Genomic DNA, 20,977 nt, shown 5'->3' with positions numbered 1-20,977 from the left:
CGTGGCTTGGGTCAGGCACACCTTAGTCCTCGGAGTGACTTCTTTGCTTTTTAACACTTGACAGAGGTCTTCTGCAGCAGACTTGCCCAATGCGTGTGTCTTTGGTTTCTTGACTGATGCTTTCATGGGTGTTGATTGTGGTTCCAAGTCAAATGAAATCTTTGACAACTTTGATCTTTTTGCCATTTATCATAATGTCACTTATTGGTCCAGAACTGAGGATTTTTGTTTTCTTTATGTTGAGGTGTAATTCATACTGAAGGCTATAGTCCTTGATCTTCATCAGTAAGTGCTTCAAGTCCTCTTCACTTTCAGCAAGCAAAGCTGTGTTATCTGTATAAAGCAGGTTGTTAATGAGTTCTTCCTCCAATCCTGATGCCCCATTCTTCTTCAGATAGTCCAGTTTCTCAGGTTATTTGCTCAACATACAGATTGAATAAGTATGGTGAAAGGATACAACCCTGACACAACTTTCTTGACTTTAAACCACACAGTATCCCCTTGTTCTGTCCAAACGACTGCCTCTTGGCCTATGTACAGGTTACTCAAGAGCACAATTATATATTCTGGAATTCCCACTCTTCATAATGTTACCCATAATTTGTTATGATCCACACAGTTAAATGCCTTTGCATAGTCAATAAAACACAGGTAAACATCTTCCTGGCGTTCTCTGCTTTCATCCAAGATCAATCTGACGTCAATGATATTCTCATTCCAGGTCCTCTTCTGAATCCGGGTTGGATTTCTGGGAGTTCCTTCTTGATGTACTGCTGCAAACACTTTTGAATAATCTTCAACGAATTTTTCTTGTATGTGATATGAATGATATTGTTCAATAATTTTCTAATTCTGTTGTATCACTTTTCTTTAGAATAGGCATAAATATGCATATCTTTCAGTTGGTTGGCCAAGTAGCTGTATTCCAAATTTCTTGGCATAAACGAGTGAGTACTTTCAGTGCTGCATCTGTTTGTTGAAACATCTCAATTTGTGTTCTGTCAATTCCTGGAGCCTTGTTTTTCTCTGGTGCCTTCAGTGCAGCTTGGACTTCTTCCTTTAGTTCCATCGGTTCTTGATCATATGCTACCTCCTGAAATGATTGAACGTCAACCAATTCTTTTCATTACAGTGACTGTATTCCTTGATCTTCTTTCGATATTTCCTGCATCATTCAGTATTTTGCCCATAGAATCCTTCACTTGCAACTCAAGGCTTGAATTTTTTCTTCAGTTCTTCAGCTTGAGAAATGCTGAGCTTGTTGGTCCCTTTTGGTTTTCAAACTCCAGCTCTTTGCACATGTCATTTTAATACTTTACATTGTCTTCTTGAGCTGTCCTTTGAAATCTTCTGTTCAATTCTTTTACTTCATCATTTCTTCCATTTGCTTTAGCTACTCCACGTTCAAGAGCAAGTCTCAGTCTCTTTTGATATCCATTTTGATCTTTTCTTTCCATCCTGTCTTTTTAGTGACCTCTTGCTTTCTTCATGTGTGATGCCTTTGATGTTAGTCCACAGCTTGTCTGGTCTTCAGTCATTAGTGTTCAATGTGTCAAATCTATTCTTGAGATATCTCCAAATTCACGTGGGATATATTCAAAGTTGTACTTTGGCGCTCATGGACTTGTTCTAATTTTCTTCAGCTTCAACTTGAATTTACATGTGAGCAATTGATGGTCTGTTCTGCAGTCGGCCCCTGGCCTTGTTCTGACTGATGATATTGAGCTTTTCCATTGTCTGTTTCCACAGATGTAGTCGATTTGCTTCCTGTGTATTCCATCTGGTAAGGGCCATGTGTATAGTCGGTGTTTTTGTCGTTGAAAAAACGTGTTTGCAATGAAGAAGTTGTTGGTCTTGCAAAATTCTATCATGAGATCTCTGGCATAGTTTCTATCACTAAGGCCGTATTTTCTAACCACCGAGCCTTTTTATTTTCAGCTTTTGCATTCCAATCACCAGTAATTAATCAATGCGTCTTGATTGGATGTTTGATCAATTTTAGGCTGCAGAACAAGTCTTCAATTTCTTCATCTTTGGCATTAGTGGTTGGTGCATAAATTTGAATAATATTTGTATTAACTGGTCTTCCTTGTAGGTGTATGGATATTATCCTATCACTGACAGCATTGTACTTCAGGATAGATCTAGAAATGCTCTTTTTGATGATGAATGCAACACCATTCCTCTTCAATTTGTCATTCCTAGCATAGTTGACCATATGATTGTCTGATTCAAAATGGCCAATACCAATCCATTTCAGCTTACTAATTCCTAGGGTATTGATGTTTATTCGTTCCATTTCATTTTGGACAATTTCCATTTTCCTAGATTCATACTTCATATGTTCCATGTTCCTATTATTAATGAATGTTTGCAACTATTTCTTCTCAGTTTGAGTCGTGCCACATCAGCAGATGAAGGTCCTGAAAGCTTGACTCCATCCACGTCATTAAGGTCGACTCTACTTTGAGGAGGCAACACTTCCCCAGTCATATTCTGAGTGCCTTCCAACCTGAGGGGCTCATCTTCTGGCACTATATCAGACAGTGTTCCACTGGTATTCATAAGGTTTTCACTGCCTAATTTTTTTTAAGAAGTAGACTGCCAGGTTGTTCTTCCTAGTCTGTTTTAGTCTGGAAGCTCACCTGAAACCTGTCCACCATGGGTGACCCTGCTGGTATTTGAATACTGGTGGCATAGCTTCCAGCATCACAGCAGCACGCGAGCCCCCACAGCACGACAAACTGACAGATGCATGAGGGTACTATTATTATCCCATTTTATAAATAAGGAAACTAAGACTCAGAGAAGTAAGCGTAGTCTTTAAGTCTGCCTGAGTTCAAATCTCAACTCTAGTAGGAGTGTTTCCCTTTAAGACTCTGTGACTTTATATAAAGTAATACTGATGAGAACTTCATAGAGTTGTGAGCAAAACATGATATAATGTGTGTGAACTCTAGAAGTATGCTTAGCCACAATGAGCTGTAAACTATCATTATTTTTTGTTTATATGGTTAGATTGTTTACGTGTTTATAAATGAAGGTCTACTTTTTTATTGTTGGTTGATTCTTCTTTTTAATCCTGGATCCTATGTACTGTGTTTTCTTTTCCTGATGCAGGACCGTGGGCCCACAAGTAAGGAAGTCTATTAGCTTTATTAGTACTGTAAAAGGAACTCAAACAAAAGGATATGCCGGTGCAAACCAAAGCAGAATGGCTATGTCAAAAACCATGATGATTCTACCAGAAATGAAAATAGAAAAAATGAACATTTCCTCCCCCAAGATGGTCATACAAGTAATATTCTTTCAAATTCTGAGTTTATTTGAAAATGACAACATGGACATCTTGATTTAAATGATAAAAGTAGAAAATATGCTGCTTCCAAATAGCCGCTTCTAATATTGAAATACTGATTTTGTTTGAGACTTATACTTTACAGCATAATATTGACACTTGGCTCCGAAAACTCATTATTGATAATGAGAATATTAAAATGGAATGAGAAAAGTCTACTCATGACTTTAAGAACTAGTTGCTTATGATTTTAACTATAGCCAATAAAGTACAGGTCCCTTGGTGGTACAAGTGATTTACAATTAGCTGCTAACCTGAAGGCTGGCAGTTCAAACCACTCAGTGGCTCTGTGAGAGAAAGGCCCAGCAATCTGCTTCCATAAAGATTACAACCAAGGAAACACTGGAGCAGTTCTACTCTGTAACACGTGAGGTCGTCATGTTTCATTTTGTTTTTGAACACAGTACATCTAGCATCCGTTGTTCTTGGCAACGTACTCTTGAAAAATATCAAAATGAATTGTTATAAAATTATATTTTCCCATTAGAGAACTCATAATTAAGGATTCAATTTTTTTAAATTTTGGTTGAAATGTAACATATACAGAAAAGTATATGGTATATAAAACATTTTTTAAATATGACATCAAAAGCGTAATCCACAAAAGATAAAAATTAGTAAATAGGACTTCATCAAAATTAAATCTGCTCATTGAGAGACTCTGCTAACAGAATGAAAAGCAAAGCCACAGGCTGAGAAAATTTATTTGCTAAGCATATATCTGATAAAGTGCTTGTTTTCAGAATATACAAATAACTCTCAAAACAATATTAATACAACTTAATAAAAAAAAAGAGGCAAAACATTTGAACAAACACTTCACCAAACTAGATATATGGGTGGCGAATAAGCACATCAAAAAACTGTTCCCCATCATTAGTCATTAGTCATTAGGGAAATGCAAATTAGAAATGCAGTGAGGTACTGCTACACATCTATTGTTGTTCATTGCTGTCTAGTCGATTCTGACTCATGTTAAACCCACGTATTCAGAGTGGAACTGCTTCACAGGGTTTTCAAGGCTGTGACCTTTTGAAGGCAGGTTATCAGACATGTCTTCCAAGGCGCCCCTGGGTAGGTTTGAACCGCCATCCTTTTGGCTAGTACACACCTATTAGAATGACTAAGAAAGACTGGCCATATCAAGTGTTGGCAAGTATGTGGAGGAGTTGAACTCTTGTATGCTGCTGGTGAAAATAGAAAACAATTTGTTAAATAAAATTATTTGAATGTTAAACACAGTATATCATCCAGACATTCCACTAATAGGTATTTACTCCAGAGCAAAGAATGTTTATAAAAAGACAAGTGCATAAATGTTCACAGCAGCTTTATTTACGATAACCCAAAACTGGAAACAGTCCTATTTTAATTTTAGCAAACAAATACAACACTATATAAAGGAATAATACATCATGACTGACTTGAGATAACATGCAAGATTGTTCCACCATTCAAAACTCAGTAATACTCATCATATTAATGGGTTTAAAAAAAGAAAAGCCATGTGATCACAGCAGATAAAGAAAAACATATTTGACAAAATTCAATATTCATTCACAATTAAAAAATAAACCTCTCAACTAACTAGAAATAGAAAAGATTTCCTCAAGGGCATTATGAAAACCTACAGCTAACATCATACTTAACGGTGAAGGACTGAATGCTTTCCCCTGAAAGTTGAGAATGAGGCAAGGTGCCTGTTTTTACCACTTCTATTTTTCTATTCTTTTTAATTTAACGTCGTCCTAGTGGTCATAGCCAGGACAATAAGACAGAAAAAGGTAAATACAGACTGTAGAAGAAAAAAACAAGCTCTTTATAGATGCCATAACTACCTCTATAGTAAAACAATAGCAAAAATATCTGTAAACGTGCTACTAAAACTAAGGAATGAATTTAGTAAGATCACAGAATACACATTCAATATACAAAAATCAGTATATCTATATACTAGCAATGAAACTAAATATACACTATGAGTTGAAATGGACAGCACATAACAATACCATTTATAACAGCATCAAAACTATGATGTGGTTTGGGAGAAATCAAAATATGTTCAAATTATAAAACACTGCAGAGAAAAAAGACCAATAGTGCTATAAAGATGCCAAATCTCCCTCCAGTTGATGATAGACTCAACACCTTCCCAGTTCAAATACCAGCAGGATATTTTTTGTAGACTTGGCAAGCCAGTTCTAAAAATTATGTAGAAATGAAAAGACTTTAGAATAGCCAAAAGAATTTTGAAAAATAAGGGCAAAACTGTAGAACTTAACATCATTAAAGATTTACTATAAGACTACAGTAATTAATGATGTGAAGTTGGTATAAAGAAAATGGTTTGAAACAATTGGATATACTGAAATTAACTCAAAATAGACCATGCACTTAACATATAAGCACTAAAATGATAAAACTTTTGCAAGAAAATTTAGGAGTTTTTTTTTGTTTTTAAGCCTACAGTTAGGCAATGACCTCTTAGCTATGGCAGAAAAAGTACAAACCTCAAAAGGAAAAAATAAATCGGACTTCAAATTTTAGAACTTATGTCCACTTCTAAGAAAACAAAATCCTAAGCCACAGCCTGGGAAAAGAACACCTATCTGATAGGCCTCATATGCAGAATATTTAAGGAATTCTTAAATTTATGAAGAACACAAACAGCCTCCCCCCAAAAATGAGCAAATGATTTGAATAGACACCTCACCCAAAGAAGATATGAGCATGGCACCTAAGCACATGAAAAGATGCCCAATACCCTTAGGGAAATGCACATTAAAACCACAGTGAGATACCACTACACACCTATTAAAAAAAAAAAAAAATTACCTATTAGAATGGCTAAAATTTGAAGACTTGTAATACCAAGCACAGTGATATGGAACAATAGGAACTCCCATATATGGCTGGTAGAAATGGAAATTTATACAGTTATTTCAGAAAATAGATTGGCAGCTTCTTATAAAAAATAGAATATACTTACCATACAACCCTGTCGTGTAGGGTCTTATCTTACAATTTAAAGAGAGATACTCAGGTTTTTATGCATAAAGTCATTTAGTTTATCGCAAGGTAGTCATGGCAAGCATGCAAGTAAGTCCTAACAACATTCTTATAGAATGGGAGAATCAGAATTTACAGTTAAAATGTTAGTCCAGTTGTCAGAATCCAAATCTTTAGACTTAACACTTTTACCTTTATACAAGAGGACCAGGAGGAAGGCTTGACTATGGCTCAAAGAGCACAGATCCCTCATAGCTAGGGTCCAAAGCTGGCAGCAGTGGTCACAGTCTCAGCAGCTCTTAGTCTTCAGAGAGAGTAAGAGACTAGAGAAATACCCTTTTGCCTCTGCCTTCTGTCAGTGCATGGGCAGAAATTCGGGGTTTATATGTGAAATTCTCACCTTGGCCTCACACAATAAGGGCTGGTATAACATCAAAGCCAAGTATGTTATGTCTTTTCTCCAGGGTTAGAGATATGCCAAATGTGACATTTTTTCTTCAAAGTTAGAGATTAGGGTGGTTGTTTAGATTTATGTCTCAAGGATAGTTTACAAAGATTAACTAGATTAACCACAGCATGCCAGGTCAAAGTCAGCTTAAAGTTTGTTAACCACATTCTTCACATGTTTCTATATCTAAGTTCAGAAGTTTTATAAATGTTGTTGTTAGGTGCCATCCAGTCAGTTCTGACTCATAGCGACACTATGCACAAAAGAACGAAACACTGCCTGGTCCTGCACCATCCTTACAATTGTTGTTATGCTTGAGCTCATTGTTGCAGCCACTGTGTCAGTCTGCCACGTTGAGGGGCTTCCTCTTTTCCACTGACCCTGTACTTTGCCAAGCATGATGTCCTTCTCCAGAGACTGATCTCTCCTGACAACATGTCCAAAGTATGCAAGACGCAGTCTTGCCTTCCTTGCTTCCAAGGAGCATTCTGGCTGTACTTCTTCCAAGTCAGATTTGTTCGTTCTTTTGGCAGTCCATGGTATATTCAATATTCTTTGTCAACACCACAATTTAAAGGCATCCGTTCTTCTTCGGTCTTCCTTATTCATTGTCCACCTTTCACATGCATATGATGCGATTGAAAATACCATGGCTTGGGTCAGGTGCACCTTAGTCTTCAAGGTGACATCTTTGCTTTTTAACACTTTAAAGAGGTCCTTTGCAGCAGATTTACCCAATGCAATGCGTCTTTTGATTTCTTGACTGCTGCTTCCATGGCTGTTGATTGTGGATCCAAGTAAAATGAAATCCTTGACAACTTCAATCTTTTCTCCGTTTATCATGATGTTGCTCATTGGTCCAGTTGTGAGGATTTTTGTTTTCTTTATGTTGAGGTACAATCTATACTGAAGGCTGTGGCCTCTGATCTTCATTAGTAAGTGCTTCAAGTCCTCTTCACTTTGAGCAAGCAAGGTTGTGTCATCTGCATAATGTAGGTTGTTAATGAGTCTTCCTCCAATCCTGACGCCCCGTTCCTCTTCATATAGTCCAGCTTCTCAGATTATTTGCTCAGCATACAGATTGAATAGCTATGGTGAAAGGATACAACCCTGACACACACCTTTCCTGACTTTAAACCAATCAGTATCCCCTTTTTCTGTCTGAATGACTGCCTCTTGATCTATGCAGAGGTTCCTCATGACCACAATTAAGTGCTCTGGAAGTCCCATTCTTTGCAATGTTATCCATAATTTGTTATGGAAAAGAAAATTATTTTCTTACAGTTTTGGAGGCTAAAAGTCCAAATCAGGGTCTCAGCCTTGTTGACGCCCTCCTAGTAAGTAGGCCTGAGTGTTCCTTGGTTCTTTGGCTTGTAAACAATCATCACATGGCCTCTGTGTCTATTTTGGTCATTTTATAACTCAGAAGTGGTTAGTTTTAGGATCCATTCTATACCGGTATGCCCTCATTAACATAACAAAAGAAAAACCCTGTTCCCAAACAAGATCCCATCCACAGGACCAGGAGTTCAACATATTTTGGGGAGACACAATTCAATTCATAACAAAGGTCAACAGAAAAGGCTACGTAGAATATTATTTCACTTAAATGAGGTTCTTGAAAAGGTAAAACTATAGGGACAGAAATCCAATCAATTTTGGATTTGCAAAGGAATGGGAGGAAGAGATTTAATATAGGACAGGCACATTTGTGGTAGCAGTTATGAGTTTGCAAAGTTCATTGAATTTTATTGTATGTAAATTCTACCTCAATACACCTGCATATTAAAATAGAACCTTATGGGATTCAGTTAAAGCAATCATTAGAGAGAAATTTATAGCCTTAAATCTTCATTTAGAAAAAATGAAAGACTAAAAATTAATGAACCAAGTATCCATCTAGAGAAGTTAGAAAAGGAACAGAAAAATAAACTCAAAGAAAGGAGGTAAATAATATGGAGAAGAGCGGAAATCAATGCAATACAAAACAATCAAACAATCAAGAAGCTCAAAAATGTCAAAATTTAATTCTGTGAAAAAGATCAATAAACTTTTTAAACCTATGGTGATACAAATTAAAAAAAGGTAAAAATAACCAAAATCAAGAATGACTAAGACCTTGCAGGCATTAAATGATACTTGGCGCATTTTATATCTAATTTTATTCTAATTTTGCATTTTGAAAATTTAGATGAAGTGAAAAAATTCTTTAAAAAATTTTAACTTACCTAAAGGGACATTTTTTTTAAGGGACAAGCAAAAATTGAAAATTGGAAGTTATTAAATAATTTGATGTGAGTAAAAACTTCCCCTCAAAGATAACTCCAGGCCCAGATGGTTTCACTGGAGAGATACACCAAACATATATGGATGAGAACAGAACACAAACAGCAGGTATACTCCAAAACTCATTTAATGAGGTCTCTGCGTGGTACAAACAGTTAAAGCACTAGGCTGCTAACAAAAAGAATGGAGGTTTGAGTCTGCGCATAGGCATCTTGGGAGAAAGTCCTGGCAATCCGCTTCTGAAAAAATCAGCCATTAAAAATCTACAGAGCACAGTTCCCTGACACACATGGGGTTGCCATGAGTTGGAATCAACTAGACTACAACTGGTTTATGGTGTTTGTTTTTGGTAGCATAACCTTGATCCCCAAACCTGAGAAAAACAGTGAGAAAGATTAGAAGTTATTCTCACTTGGAAACAGATGGAGAACTCATAAATTAAATATTAGCAAATAAAATTTAATAACAATGGAAGAATGATAAATCATGAGGAAGTTGCATTTATACCAAGAAATCAGGATGGGTTTAGTGTTAAAAATCCATCAGGGTAATTCAAAACATTAGCACTGTTAAGGAAAAAAAAGCATATGATCATCTAAATACATACAGGAGGTATTTGATAAGATTAAGAACCTCTTAGGAAACTGGGAATCAGAAGGAACTTCCTTAATCTGATTTAGGGTATCTATAAAAATCTACAGCAATGATCAGAGTTAATGGTGACAAATTTAAAACAATACAAGGATATGTACCATTGCTATTTCCATTCAACATTCTTGGAAGTCTTATCCAGTTCAGTAAGGCAAGAAAAAGATACAGCATAAGAATTAGGAAGGAAGAAATAAAGCTTTTAATATTTGTAGGTGACACTCTTGCCTACATATAAAATCCAAAATCTCCTACTGATTAATTATCAAATTAATAAAAGAGTTTAGCAGGGTTATTGGATATCAAATAATAAAAAAAAAAGAAATTGTATGTTTATACACCAAAAAAAAAGTTCAAAATTTCACATTTTTAAAATGATGCCATCTAAAATAGCATTAAAATGTGTCAAGTATTTGGGGATAAATATACAAAAGATGCACAAACTTATTTTAAAAACTAAAATTTTGTTGAGAATCATTTAAGAAAACCCGAATAAATGTTCACACAGAGAAAGACTTTGTATTGCAAGTATATCAGTTCTCCCCCAAATTTTGATTTCTAGATTCTATGCAATTTCAGTCAAAATTCCAACAGGTTTTTTTCATTATGTTTTTTCAGGAACTTGTCAAGGTAATCCTAAAATTGATAAGAAAATGCTAAAGGATAGTCAAGACACTGTTGAATAAAAACATGATGGAAGGACATGCTCTTACAGATTCTAAGTTAGTAGAAGGCATAGTACTAGCCAACGGGTAGACAGACAGCCTACCAATGACCCAGGCACGTAGAAGTGCTTGGTTTATAACAAATGTGCACTGCAGAGTAACGGGGAAGGGACAAGGTTTTTTTTAAATGATGTTGAGACTATTGGGTATCCATACATAATAAAAATATATAGGATTCTTGTGTGAGAGACTGACTTGATTTGTAAACTTTCACTTAAAGCACAATAAAAATTATTAAAATATATATATATAGGATTCTTTCCTCATACTGTACACAAAACTCAACTCCAGGTATATTATAGAACTAAACATGAAAAAACCAAAAAAACAAACTCAGTGCCGTGGAGTCGATTCCGACTCAGAGCAACCCTATAGGACAGAGTAGAACTGCCCCATAGAGTTTCCAAGGAGCTCCTGGCGGATTCGAACTTCCGACCCTTTGGTTAGTAGCCATAGCACTTAACCACTATGCCACCAGGGTTTCCAAACATGAAAAGCAATATGATAAACCTCTGTAGAAGATAATACAGTATAGAATATATGACTTCGAGATTGAGAATGGTTTCCTAAATGAGACATCTAAAGCACTAACTGTAAAGGAAGAGATGATAAATTTGACTACATTGAAACTTCTGCATAAGAACTTTTATTCATCGAAAGACATTAAAGAAAATTTGCAACACATAAAATTCATTTTTATATTCAGAATATTTAATGAATTACATTATCAATAGGAAAAAGACAACCCAATAGAAAAACGTGTAAAGGACTTGAATGGGGAATCCACCCACCAAGAAAGGAAAATAAAAATGGGGAGTAAGTATATGAAAAAGAGTTCAACTTTATGGAGATTAAAACTAAAATGAGATGCCACTACACCTGTACCAGACTGGCTTAAATTTATAAATCTGACAGTGATGATTGATGAGACTACGAAGCAACAACACACTGCTAGTGATCATGGAGATTTTTAATTCTCACTTTGGAAAACAGTTTGGTATTATCTAATCAAGTTGGTCCATCAATTCCGTATCTGTACACCCCTATAGAAATGCATGCTTATGTACACCAGCGTGTTAGGTACCATCAGCTTGCTTCCAATTCATAGCAACCCTATGTACAACAGAATGAAACACTGCCCAGTCCTGTGCCATCCTAACAAACGTTGCTATGTTTGAGACCATTGTTGCAGCAACTGTGTCAATCCATCTTGTAGAGGGTCTTCCTCACTTTTGGTGACTCTCTACCAAGCATGATGTCCTTCTCCAGGGACTGGTCTCTCCTGATAACATGTCCAGTGTACATGAGACTGAGTCTTGCCATCCTTGCTTCTAAGGAGTATTTTGGCTGTATTTCTTCCCAGACAGATTTGTTCCTTCTTCTGGCAGTCTGTGGTATATTCAATTTTCTTCATGAACACCATAATTCAAAGGCATCAATTCTTCTTAGGTCTTCTTTATTCATTGTCCAGCTTTCACATGCATATGAAGCAATTGAAAATACCATGACTTGAGTCAGACACATCTTAGTCCTTAAAGTGACATCTTTGCTTTTCAATACTTTAAAGTTTGCATTGGGCAAATCTGCTCTTTCACAGCAGGTTTGCCCAATGCGATATCTCATTTGATTTCTTGACTGCTTTTCCATGGACATTCATTGTGGATCCATGTCAAATGAAATCCTTGACAACTTCCGTGTTTTCTCCATTTATCATGATGTTGCTTGTGTATACTTCTGTACAATTTGTAGTGATATTCATGATAGCCAAAACTGGAAAAAACTAAAATATCCAGTAAAAGTAAAATCTGTAAATAAAATATGCTACTTACAACCACGAATAAATAAATGAAGTACTGTATATACAACAACGTGGAAAAATGTAAAAACATATTATTGAACAAAAAATGCCAGGGATGAAAGAATATATGACTATTTAAAAAATAGGCAAAACTAAATTATGTGGACACACATGGAAAATACCATGTGTTGGCAAAAATGTGGAGAAACCAAAGCTCTCATACGCTGCTGGGAACCACTTGGGAAAACTTTCCACCAGTTATCTGGTAAAGTGAACATATGCATAGTCCATTACCCAGAAATCACACTCTTAGGTATATACCCAATGTAAATGCATACAATATAGTCAGCAAAACACACATACAACAACATTCATAACAGCACCATTTGTAACATCCAAAAGAAGGTGGAAACTATAGGAATGCCTACCAATAGTAAAACAAACAAACAGTTGCCACTGAGTCAATTCCAATTCCTGGTAACCCCATGGGTGTCAGAGTAGAGCTGTGCTCTATAGAGTTTTCAATGGTTGGCTTTTCAGAAGTAGATTGCCAGGACTTTCTTCTGAGGTCCTTTTGGTTAACAGCCAAGAGCATTTAACCATTTGCACCACCCAGGGACTCCATAAATAGTAAAACAGGTAAATAAAAATGAGATACAATCACACAGCCGAATGCTGTACAACTACATTTAATGTGGATGAATGAATCTGACACACAGAATGTTGAGAAAAAGAAACTAGATACCAAAGAGTACACATGTCTGATTCCATTTAAATGAAGTTCAAAAACAGGCAAAGCTAATCCATGACGTCATAATTGTTGCCTTTGGTAGAGATAGGTAGTGACTCTCATGAAGGGAACTTCTGGGATGCTGCTGCTGATGTTCTGTTTCTAAGTTTGGATGTCGAATATCAGGGTGTGTTCAGTTTGTCAAATTTATCAAGCTGTACATTTATGGTATGTGCACATTTCTGTATGTATATTTTACTTCAACACATATTTTGACAAATGAAACTATATTGTTTAGGAATGCAGATTTGACAAAACTATAGAAAAGAAAAATGATTACCAAAGTCAAGTTGGTGGTTACCACTGGGGGAGGAAAAAACTGTGATGCAGAAGGGCAAAGGCCAGAGCGTGGCTCCTGGAATTGCTATCAATATTCTAATTTTAAGCTTTAGTGGTAGTTAATAAGAACATTTGCTTTATACTATTGAAGTATGTAATTATTTTAATTACATTTCTGTGTTATGTTAAATTTCATAATTAGAAAGGGTTAAAAATAAGCTAAAATGAAATAAACCAAAAACATGTAATAATTTGGGAAATATTTACTAATAAAATGTTAAGTGAAAAATATTTTTAAAGCTTATACATACAAAATTAAGTGCACCAAAGTATTGATATTTTGGATGAATTATCATTCTACCTTTCCGAATTTTCCTGAAATAAATATATGTAATGAATATATATTACTTTTATACAGGTAAAACATGAATAAGACTTAAAAAATGTATGTGTAGTTAAGAAACATTTTAAGCATAAAATCTTATGTCATTCAATTTTTTATATTTATCCTATCCCAGGAATATATTTATCTCCTTTCTACCATATTTATTTTTGTTTCATAGGAACTATTATTCAGAAAACCCATCTTTTTCATTTCATTTTAAATAACCATTTTCTACAGGTGATTGATGTAAATGGAGTTGATGTGACTCCCCGGCCTCTTTACCATCCAGATCCACATACTGTTACAACAAAGCCAAATAAAATACTGACATCACAAGAAGGATCACTTGGATCAGAATTTATATCTTCCTATAGCCTTTATCAGAATACAATAAATCCTAGTTTATTAGGACAGTTTACAAGGTAAAGTATACTGTTGGATAGTTCTTTTTATCGTATTTGTTGTCTTTACATTTAAATTGCATATGTGTAACTTAGATGTATTGATGGTAAGAAAACTCCTTGTTGTTAGATGCCATTGAATCAGCCGTGACTCATAGCGACTCTGTATACAACAGAACGAAACACTGCCTGGTCCCTTGCCACCCTCACAATCCTTGCTATGCTTGAGCCCATCGTTGCAACTACTGTGTCAATCCATCTCGTTGAGGGTCCTCTCTTTCGTTGACCCTCTACTTTACCAAGCATGTTGTCCTTCTCCAGGGAACTGGTCTCTTCTGATAACATATCCAAAGTACGTCGTGAGACGAAGTCTTGCCATTCTTGCTTCTAAGGAGCATTCTGGCTGTGCTTCTTCAAGACAGATTGGTTCTTTCTTCTGGCAGTCCATGGTATATTCAGTATTCTTTGCCAGTGCCCATAATTCAAAGGCATCAGCTCTTCTTAGGTCTTCCTTTTTCATTGTCCAGCTTTCACACGCTTATGCGGCGATTGAAAATACCATGGCTTGAGTCAGGCACACCCTATTCCTCAGAGTGACACCTTTGATTTTTTTAACACTCGAAAGAGGTCTTTTGCAGCGGATTTGTCTAAGACAATATGCCGTTTGATTTCTTGACTGCTGCTTCCATGGGGGTTGGTTGCGGGTCTAAGTCAAATGAAATCCTTGACACCTTCAATATCTTTTATCCGCTTATCATGATGTTGCTTATTGGTCCAGTTGTAAGGATTTTTGTTTTATGTTGAGGTGTAATCCACATTTTATTTCCATTGTAGTCCAATGGAAGTAAAGTAAAGATATTTATTAAGGCTTAAAAATCAGTTTGAACTGGAAACTATATGGCTCATGAAAATGAAACTACCAAGTCTGAGGCATGATAATCACATAAACTTGTTTATTGAGTTTAGACAAAGAACAAAGGTTTTTACAATGTTCTGATTGTTTTTCAGGCAATCGGGGAAGTTAGAGGCAGAGTTTCTCAGAGCGGGGCCTTGTCAGTGATTGAAGGGTAACATAGGTGGACTTCGGTGATTGGTGCCTTACCTTAGATTGCAGGGGTACTTGCATGTAGGGAGGTGCATGGGGAATCAAGGACATGTTTTTCTGGAAACTTGCTTTTAAACTGCTTTTTCAAGCATGTCTTTTCTGGGGGCCCATTGTAAAGGAGATTTTTTGATAATGCTGTATGTCAAGACCCTCTGGGAACAGGCTGCAGCATCCTGCTTCTGCTTAACCGTAGAGAAAAATATTTCCTTCAGGGTTTATTTTTAAGGGTGACTAAAGGTTAAGCTGGGGTTTGGGTTAAAGGTTAAGCACAGGAGAGAAAAACTGATTTTTTAATATGAGATTTGTTCTCAGGCTTCAGCTAGGGTCCTCCCCTTATACCAAATTCCTCATATAATTTTGGGGTCATTTCTGTCAGATGTCATTTGTTGCCAGTCTCCCAGCTCCACTCTGTCATCCTAGTGTGCTATCTCTGGTTCCTCTCATTTCTTAAATTAGATTGAGAGTTCTGCAAATCTTAAGAGTTCTCCTACGCTCACATCACATATTTGTGAACAATATAGATTTTACTGAAGATTTCCTGACGAACCAAAAATTGTGGCTTCTATCATACACCTCACAGGTAACCACTGCAAATTCCAATTACACCTTTTTTTTTCCTTCAAAGTTTCTTTTATGTGGCAATTTATGGGAAGGTATGGCTTTTCTTTTTTTCGCTATTCTCTCGTGCAAATCTCTGTTCTCCTAGGGTTTGACTTATCTCTGTTTTATAATACAGAGAAATTATATTCAGCTCTAGAGCCTGCCTGCAAACTTACATACACAAGCCAAGGGAGTGTTCTGCAAAACAAAAGGATCATCCACTAAACAGGATCCACCCTTTTGAGAAGGCGGTTGGGATTATAAATAGAAAAAAACAAATACACAGTGTCATGGAGTAACGTTAAATTCATATGTTTAAGGAAATTATTTTTGGCCTCTTCAAAGATTTGATTTCCTGCTTAGTAGACAGATTTAAAAAAAAAATTAAATCTTGGGAGAACTTTTATAAAATTTATAAAAATGGGATTTGAAGAATGAGCAGAAACCAGGTAAAAAATGAAAGGACGAATGTTCCAGCCACAGTCCTGAAGGAAGAGAGGAAGAGCTTCTCAAGTTTGAAGAACTTTCAAAAACAAAAGGCAATGTAGTTAGAGCAAAAGAACAAAGGGAAGAGTGGTAACAAGGAGAATGCGTAAGTGGGCTGTATTTGGATTTTATCATAAGATTTTAGATTTTATCCTAAATATATTAGGAATCCATTGAAGGACTTTAAGCATAAGTTTGACATGTCTTACTTATCTCTAAATGTATTAAAAGTGACTATTTAAAGAACATTAAAAATAATGTTTAGAAAATTTTATTCTAGTATGATAATAGTATACTATCTGATAATAGTATTTATTCTGATATGATTGCAGTATATTTGATTTCTTCATCGGAATGTGTTTTAACTTATTTTTAAATTGTGTATAAGGACATCTAAATAAATGAGTAATGTTATTCATTATTAAAGGTCAGCTTTAGGAAGCAGTACTATTTCCAAATCAAGTGTATCAACGACTGAATCAATAGCAGAAGACCTGGAAGAACCATCCTATAAACGAGAAAGATTGGTTAGTTATACAGGTAAAGAAAATACACTGATTTATTTCAGTAACAGTCCATTATCTATTTAGAAAATATTATGTCTGGTACTTCAGATAAAAGACCTATGGTAATGATTTCAAAATACTGGCCTATGGAGTAGCTACATGAGACTTACTAGGGGAGTATGTATATATTTTTTTAAAGTTCTCAGAATGACTCTTTTGGTTAGCACAGCCAGCCTCAGGAATCACTGGCCCTGTTTTAAAAGAGCTCAACTTGTAACTAGGGAGACAAATAATTCTGATGCAGTGTGATCGACGTCGTAGTAAGACATATCCAAGATGTCTGGGAGCATTTAGAAATGAATGATTAACTCCTCTGAACTGGAAAAAGGGAAAGAATTCATAGAGAACATGACTGACTTTTGAATAAAGTGATTTAAGATGACTAGGAATTTGTTGCAAGAAGTAGGGAAGCCCATTATAGGCAGAGAGTAAAATGTGAGGCAATACAAAGGATTATGAAAGTGAAGCAACAAGAACAAGGAAGTAATGGATGATCAAAAGTGCTGGAAATTTCAACATTTTTTACAGGTACAATTCAGTAACGTTCATCATGTTGTGTAACCATCAGCATTATCCGTTGGCAAATGTTTTGTTATATATATTCTTACCACAATAAAAAAATTAAAAGTACTGGAAGAAATAGGTAATTGCTTGAGGATCATTTGCCTCAGAGTACACTAAGGATATTTTTTATTTGAGATGATAATGAGGGATTGCTGAACATATTGATAAGGTGGGAAAATTGATATTTATTGAACCCTTCTTTTTGGTGGGGACACTGGTGGCGTAGTGGTTAAGTGCTATGGCTCCTAACCAAAGCTTCGGCAGTTCAGATCCACCAGGCACTCCTTGGAAACTCTATGGGGCAGTTCTACTCTGTCCTATAGGATCACTACAGGGTTGCTATGAGTCGGAATTGACTCGACTGACCTGGGATTGGTTTGGTTTGGTTTTTGGTTCTTTTTGGTGCTAGGACATGTAATAGATAGGAATTCTTTTATCAAGTAATAGACTATCCAACCAACATTAGCTTACACAAATATTTATTTTTCTCACATTAAAAGAAGTTAAAAAGCAGACAGTTTTTGGTTTTGATTTTTTTCACTCAATTATATCACATTCTGGATTGGCAGTCTGCTGTTTTCTTTTCATATGCCTTTTCTTCTTGCTTCTTGCCTCACGATCTCAAAGTATCTTTCCCAGCTCTGGACATTATTTCCACATTAAAGGCAGAAAGAAGGATAAAGGGAGTAGAACAGGTCACATCCTCCTCATTTATCGGGAAAGTAAAAGCTTTCACAGCAGCCTTTCCTGGTCTATATATCTCCATTTTCATCTTAACTATCTAAAGCCACCTGAAATGTATGACCCATCATAGCATTTCTGTGACTAAGAGGAAAAAGACAAATTGAAAATAACTATTAGTAAATGATTTTTATTAAGTCATGTCTTTTAGATTTACGAGTTGTGAGAACAACACCTGAAAAAATTGTAACAAAAGAAGACTTGGAGAAAAATATAGAGATAATACTCACAGAGACAGAAACTTTGAGATTTTTTGACCTGCCAACAGTCATGGTCTCTGTAGAATCTGAAGAAGCTGAGAAAGTAAAGTAAGTATGGCTCAATTGTCTACATTGCTTTTGTAGTTTAAATGCTAAATCAGGGGTTCTTATTCTTGTTTCTGTGAAAAGTTCTTTGGGAGTCCTAGATAGACATTGGTGGTTATGTGCCCAGTGAAAGTATATGTAAAGTTACGTGTTTATGCTATATTGCATTTTTCTAGAGGAAAAGGCCATAGCTTTTACATATTCTTAAAAAGGTAGATGAACTAATAAGGCAAATAACAAAAGAAGTAAAGGAAGTTAACAAATCTCTATATAAGTTTTAATTTTCTTTTACACATATAAAAATTATCAATTTTTAAAGAAAACTGACTTTTTATATTTGAAACTTAAGAAGGGGAAATATGGGGAAATAATGTAATTCATTGTTTTAGAGCAGATTTTTCTATTTCTCTTTATTAATGAATATAAATAGATTATTAATATAAGCATTCAGTTACTTAGCATCAAATATCATTTGGATATGATTCACAGCACTAAAAGAGTCTACCAAATTTTGGGGGCATTATCCCTACTAAAGTATAAAAAAAGCAAGAATTATCTACTATAAAATGTAAAGCAAAATATATACACTGGAGGGCTTGTGCTGGGAGCAAATGTAAATATTAACACAGGGATCTGGAAGCCACAAGTAAGTCTTAGGTCCTCCACAGATTCATGGAGCTGAAAGAGAGATTCCTGTATCAAACAAGGACCCTCAAATGGCTGTTAAGTGGTCCTGGGTCAGTAGGATCTCCTGGCTATTATCAGAAACAAACACAAATCTCTGGAGGAAAATATGCACAGTTTAGGCTGTTAAGGTTCCTTCAGACAGAGTTTGGTAAAAAGACACCAAACCAATAAAGAAACAAGGCATTATGAATGAGAGTAAACAGAAAGAACAAACCGTAGATCTAGACTCTGAGAACTGAGGACAATGGTATCAGATTTAGAATATAAAATGTGGGTGAAATAGTAAAAGAAATTTAATATTTCTTTTAATAATGTTAAACAAATGAAAAAGTTAAAATATGATTAACATTAAAAAAACTATCAAGGAGGCAGGGCCAAGATGTCTAACTAGTCAGAAGCTTCCACTGAACCCTCTTGCAACAAAGACCGAAAAAAACAAGTGAATCGATCACGTATATGACAATCTATGAACGCTGAGCATCAAACACAGAACTAAGGAAGAGACCTGAGTGACAGGAGCGAGGGACCATGCAGAAGCTCCGCTGAGTTGCTGATCCTGCGGAGCACCTCATCTCCATTTCCTTGGTGCCATTCTTTGCTGTGAATGCACGGGGGGTGATGGTAGCTTCCTGAGTCACAGCAGATTCACTGAAAGAAGGCACGCAGAGTGGCACACCCCTGACCCTATGGTGTGTCTTCAACGGGGCTCCCTGCGGAGTTTAGGAAGTGGCTGCTTCAGTGGAAAAAGGCAAATGAAGTGCTGGCATCCCAATCCCCTGGTGTGATGGTCATGGATCTGGCTGTGGGGTTTAGGAAAAAGCTGCTTCACCGAAAGAAGGCAAATGAGAGATGCAGCCCTAACCCCCTGGGGCAATCTCAGTGGGGACTCAGCCAGCGCACACAGGCTACACACACCTCTGGAATCTGAGATAAAACAGCATTTTGTCTAATTTACTGCACATTTAATAGCTCCTTCTTCTGAAAGTACTCTCTGCTAGCTATCTGATCCCTCCCTGCTGTACCCCAGCCGGCTTCATTAGCATTTGAATTCCCTGGGCCTGAGATAGAACGTGCTGCTCTCTCTGACCCATTCTCCTGGCCTAGGAGAAGGAGGAAATTAACAAACAGGGTGGAGGGGAATACTTTCCTGATTCCCCTAAACTGGAAGCTCAGAAGAGAAGTGGCACCAGTCCAGTCATAAGCGATCCACAGACTTTGGGTTTTACCCCGACATGGAACCAGGTAGCTATTATAATGCAAAGGTGATCTGTTAGAGGTCTGATTGTAATTGTTTCAACTGTGTGGTAGAGAGGCAGGTTTTGGAGGTCTGATACCACTCTACCTGTTAAACAGAGCCCTCGTCTACCCACGGCAGGGACCTGAGGGCTGAGGCTCCATCCACACCACCTAGCCACCTGTGAAAAGGGTCTGAGGACAGTGGTGCCTACCACTCTTTACAGGTATAAGCATTGGGTGCCTATGGTACAGCTGCGGAGCCCCCCCACCAAAGCACTCTAGAGAACAGAGATACTCCTTCCTCACTGACACTTGGGGGAAGACTGTTAGCACTCTGCCCTCCTCAGAGCGTGACCCCCTGCTGCTGCCAGAAACCAGTGCATACAACCATCACCACTACTCCTCTAAGATAGTAGGTGAGAGCCTACACCACACACTAGGTGACCAACTATCAGGACACCTGAGCTGAATCTATACAAGAATCGTGAATGGACTCATAGGCTCATATACCTGGTAACAGCTCTCACCACCTGGTAACAGGACATTAGTGTTTCAAGGCT

At 36.6% G+C, this 20,977-nt stretch overlaps 1 protein-coding gene across 1 annotated transcript in view; it reads left to right on the top strand.

The window, feature by feature from the left end:
• The window catches only part of DNAI4 (dynein axonemal intermediate chain 4), a 108,452-nt gene that overhangs the window by 11,770 nt on the left and 75,705 nt on the right, over nucleotides 1–20,977 (top strand). The window contains exons 2-6 of the mRNA XM_003411142.3: nucleotides 3,121–3,289; nucleotides 6,390–6,401; nucleotides 13,964–14,148; nucleotides 16,746–16,858; nucleotides 18,341–18,497. Of these exons, the coding sequence (XP_003411190.2) occupies nucleotides 3,121–3,289; nucleotides 6,390–6,401; nucleotides 13,964–14,148; nucleotides 16,746–16,858; nucleotides 18,341–18,497 (636 nt within the window). The remainder of the gene's footprint in view (nucleotides 1–3,120; nucleotides 3,290–6,389; nucleotides 6,402–13,963; nucleotides 14,149–16,745; nucleotides 16,859–18,340; nucleotides 18,498–20,977) is intronic.

Source organism: Loxodonta africana, chromosome 3 (assembly GCF_030014295.1).
Source record: "Loxodonta africana isolate mLoxAfr1 chromosome 3, mLoxAfr1.hap2, whole genome shotgun sequence".
Classification (NCBI taxonomy): Eukaryota; Metazoa; Chordata; class Mammalia; order Proboscidea; family Elephantidae; genus Loxodonta; species Loxodonta africana.
The sequence above is the reverse complement of the archived record's forward strand: the minus strand, read 5'-3'. Positions and strand labels throughout refer to the sequence as shown.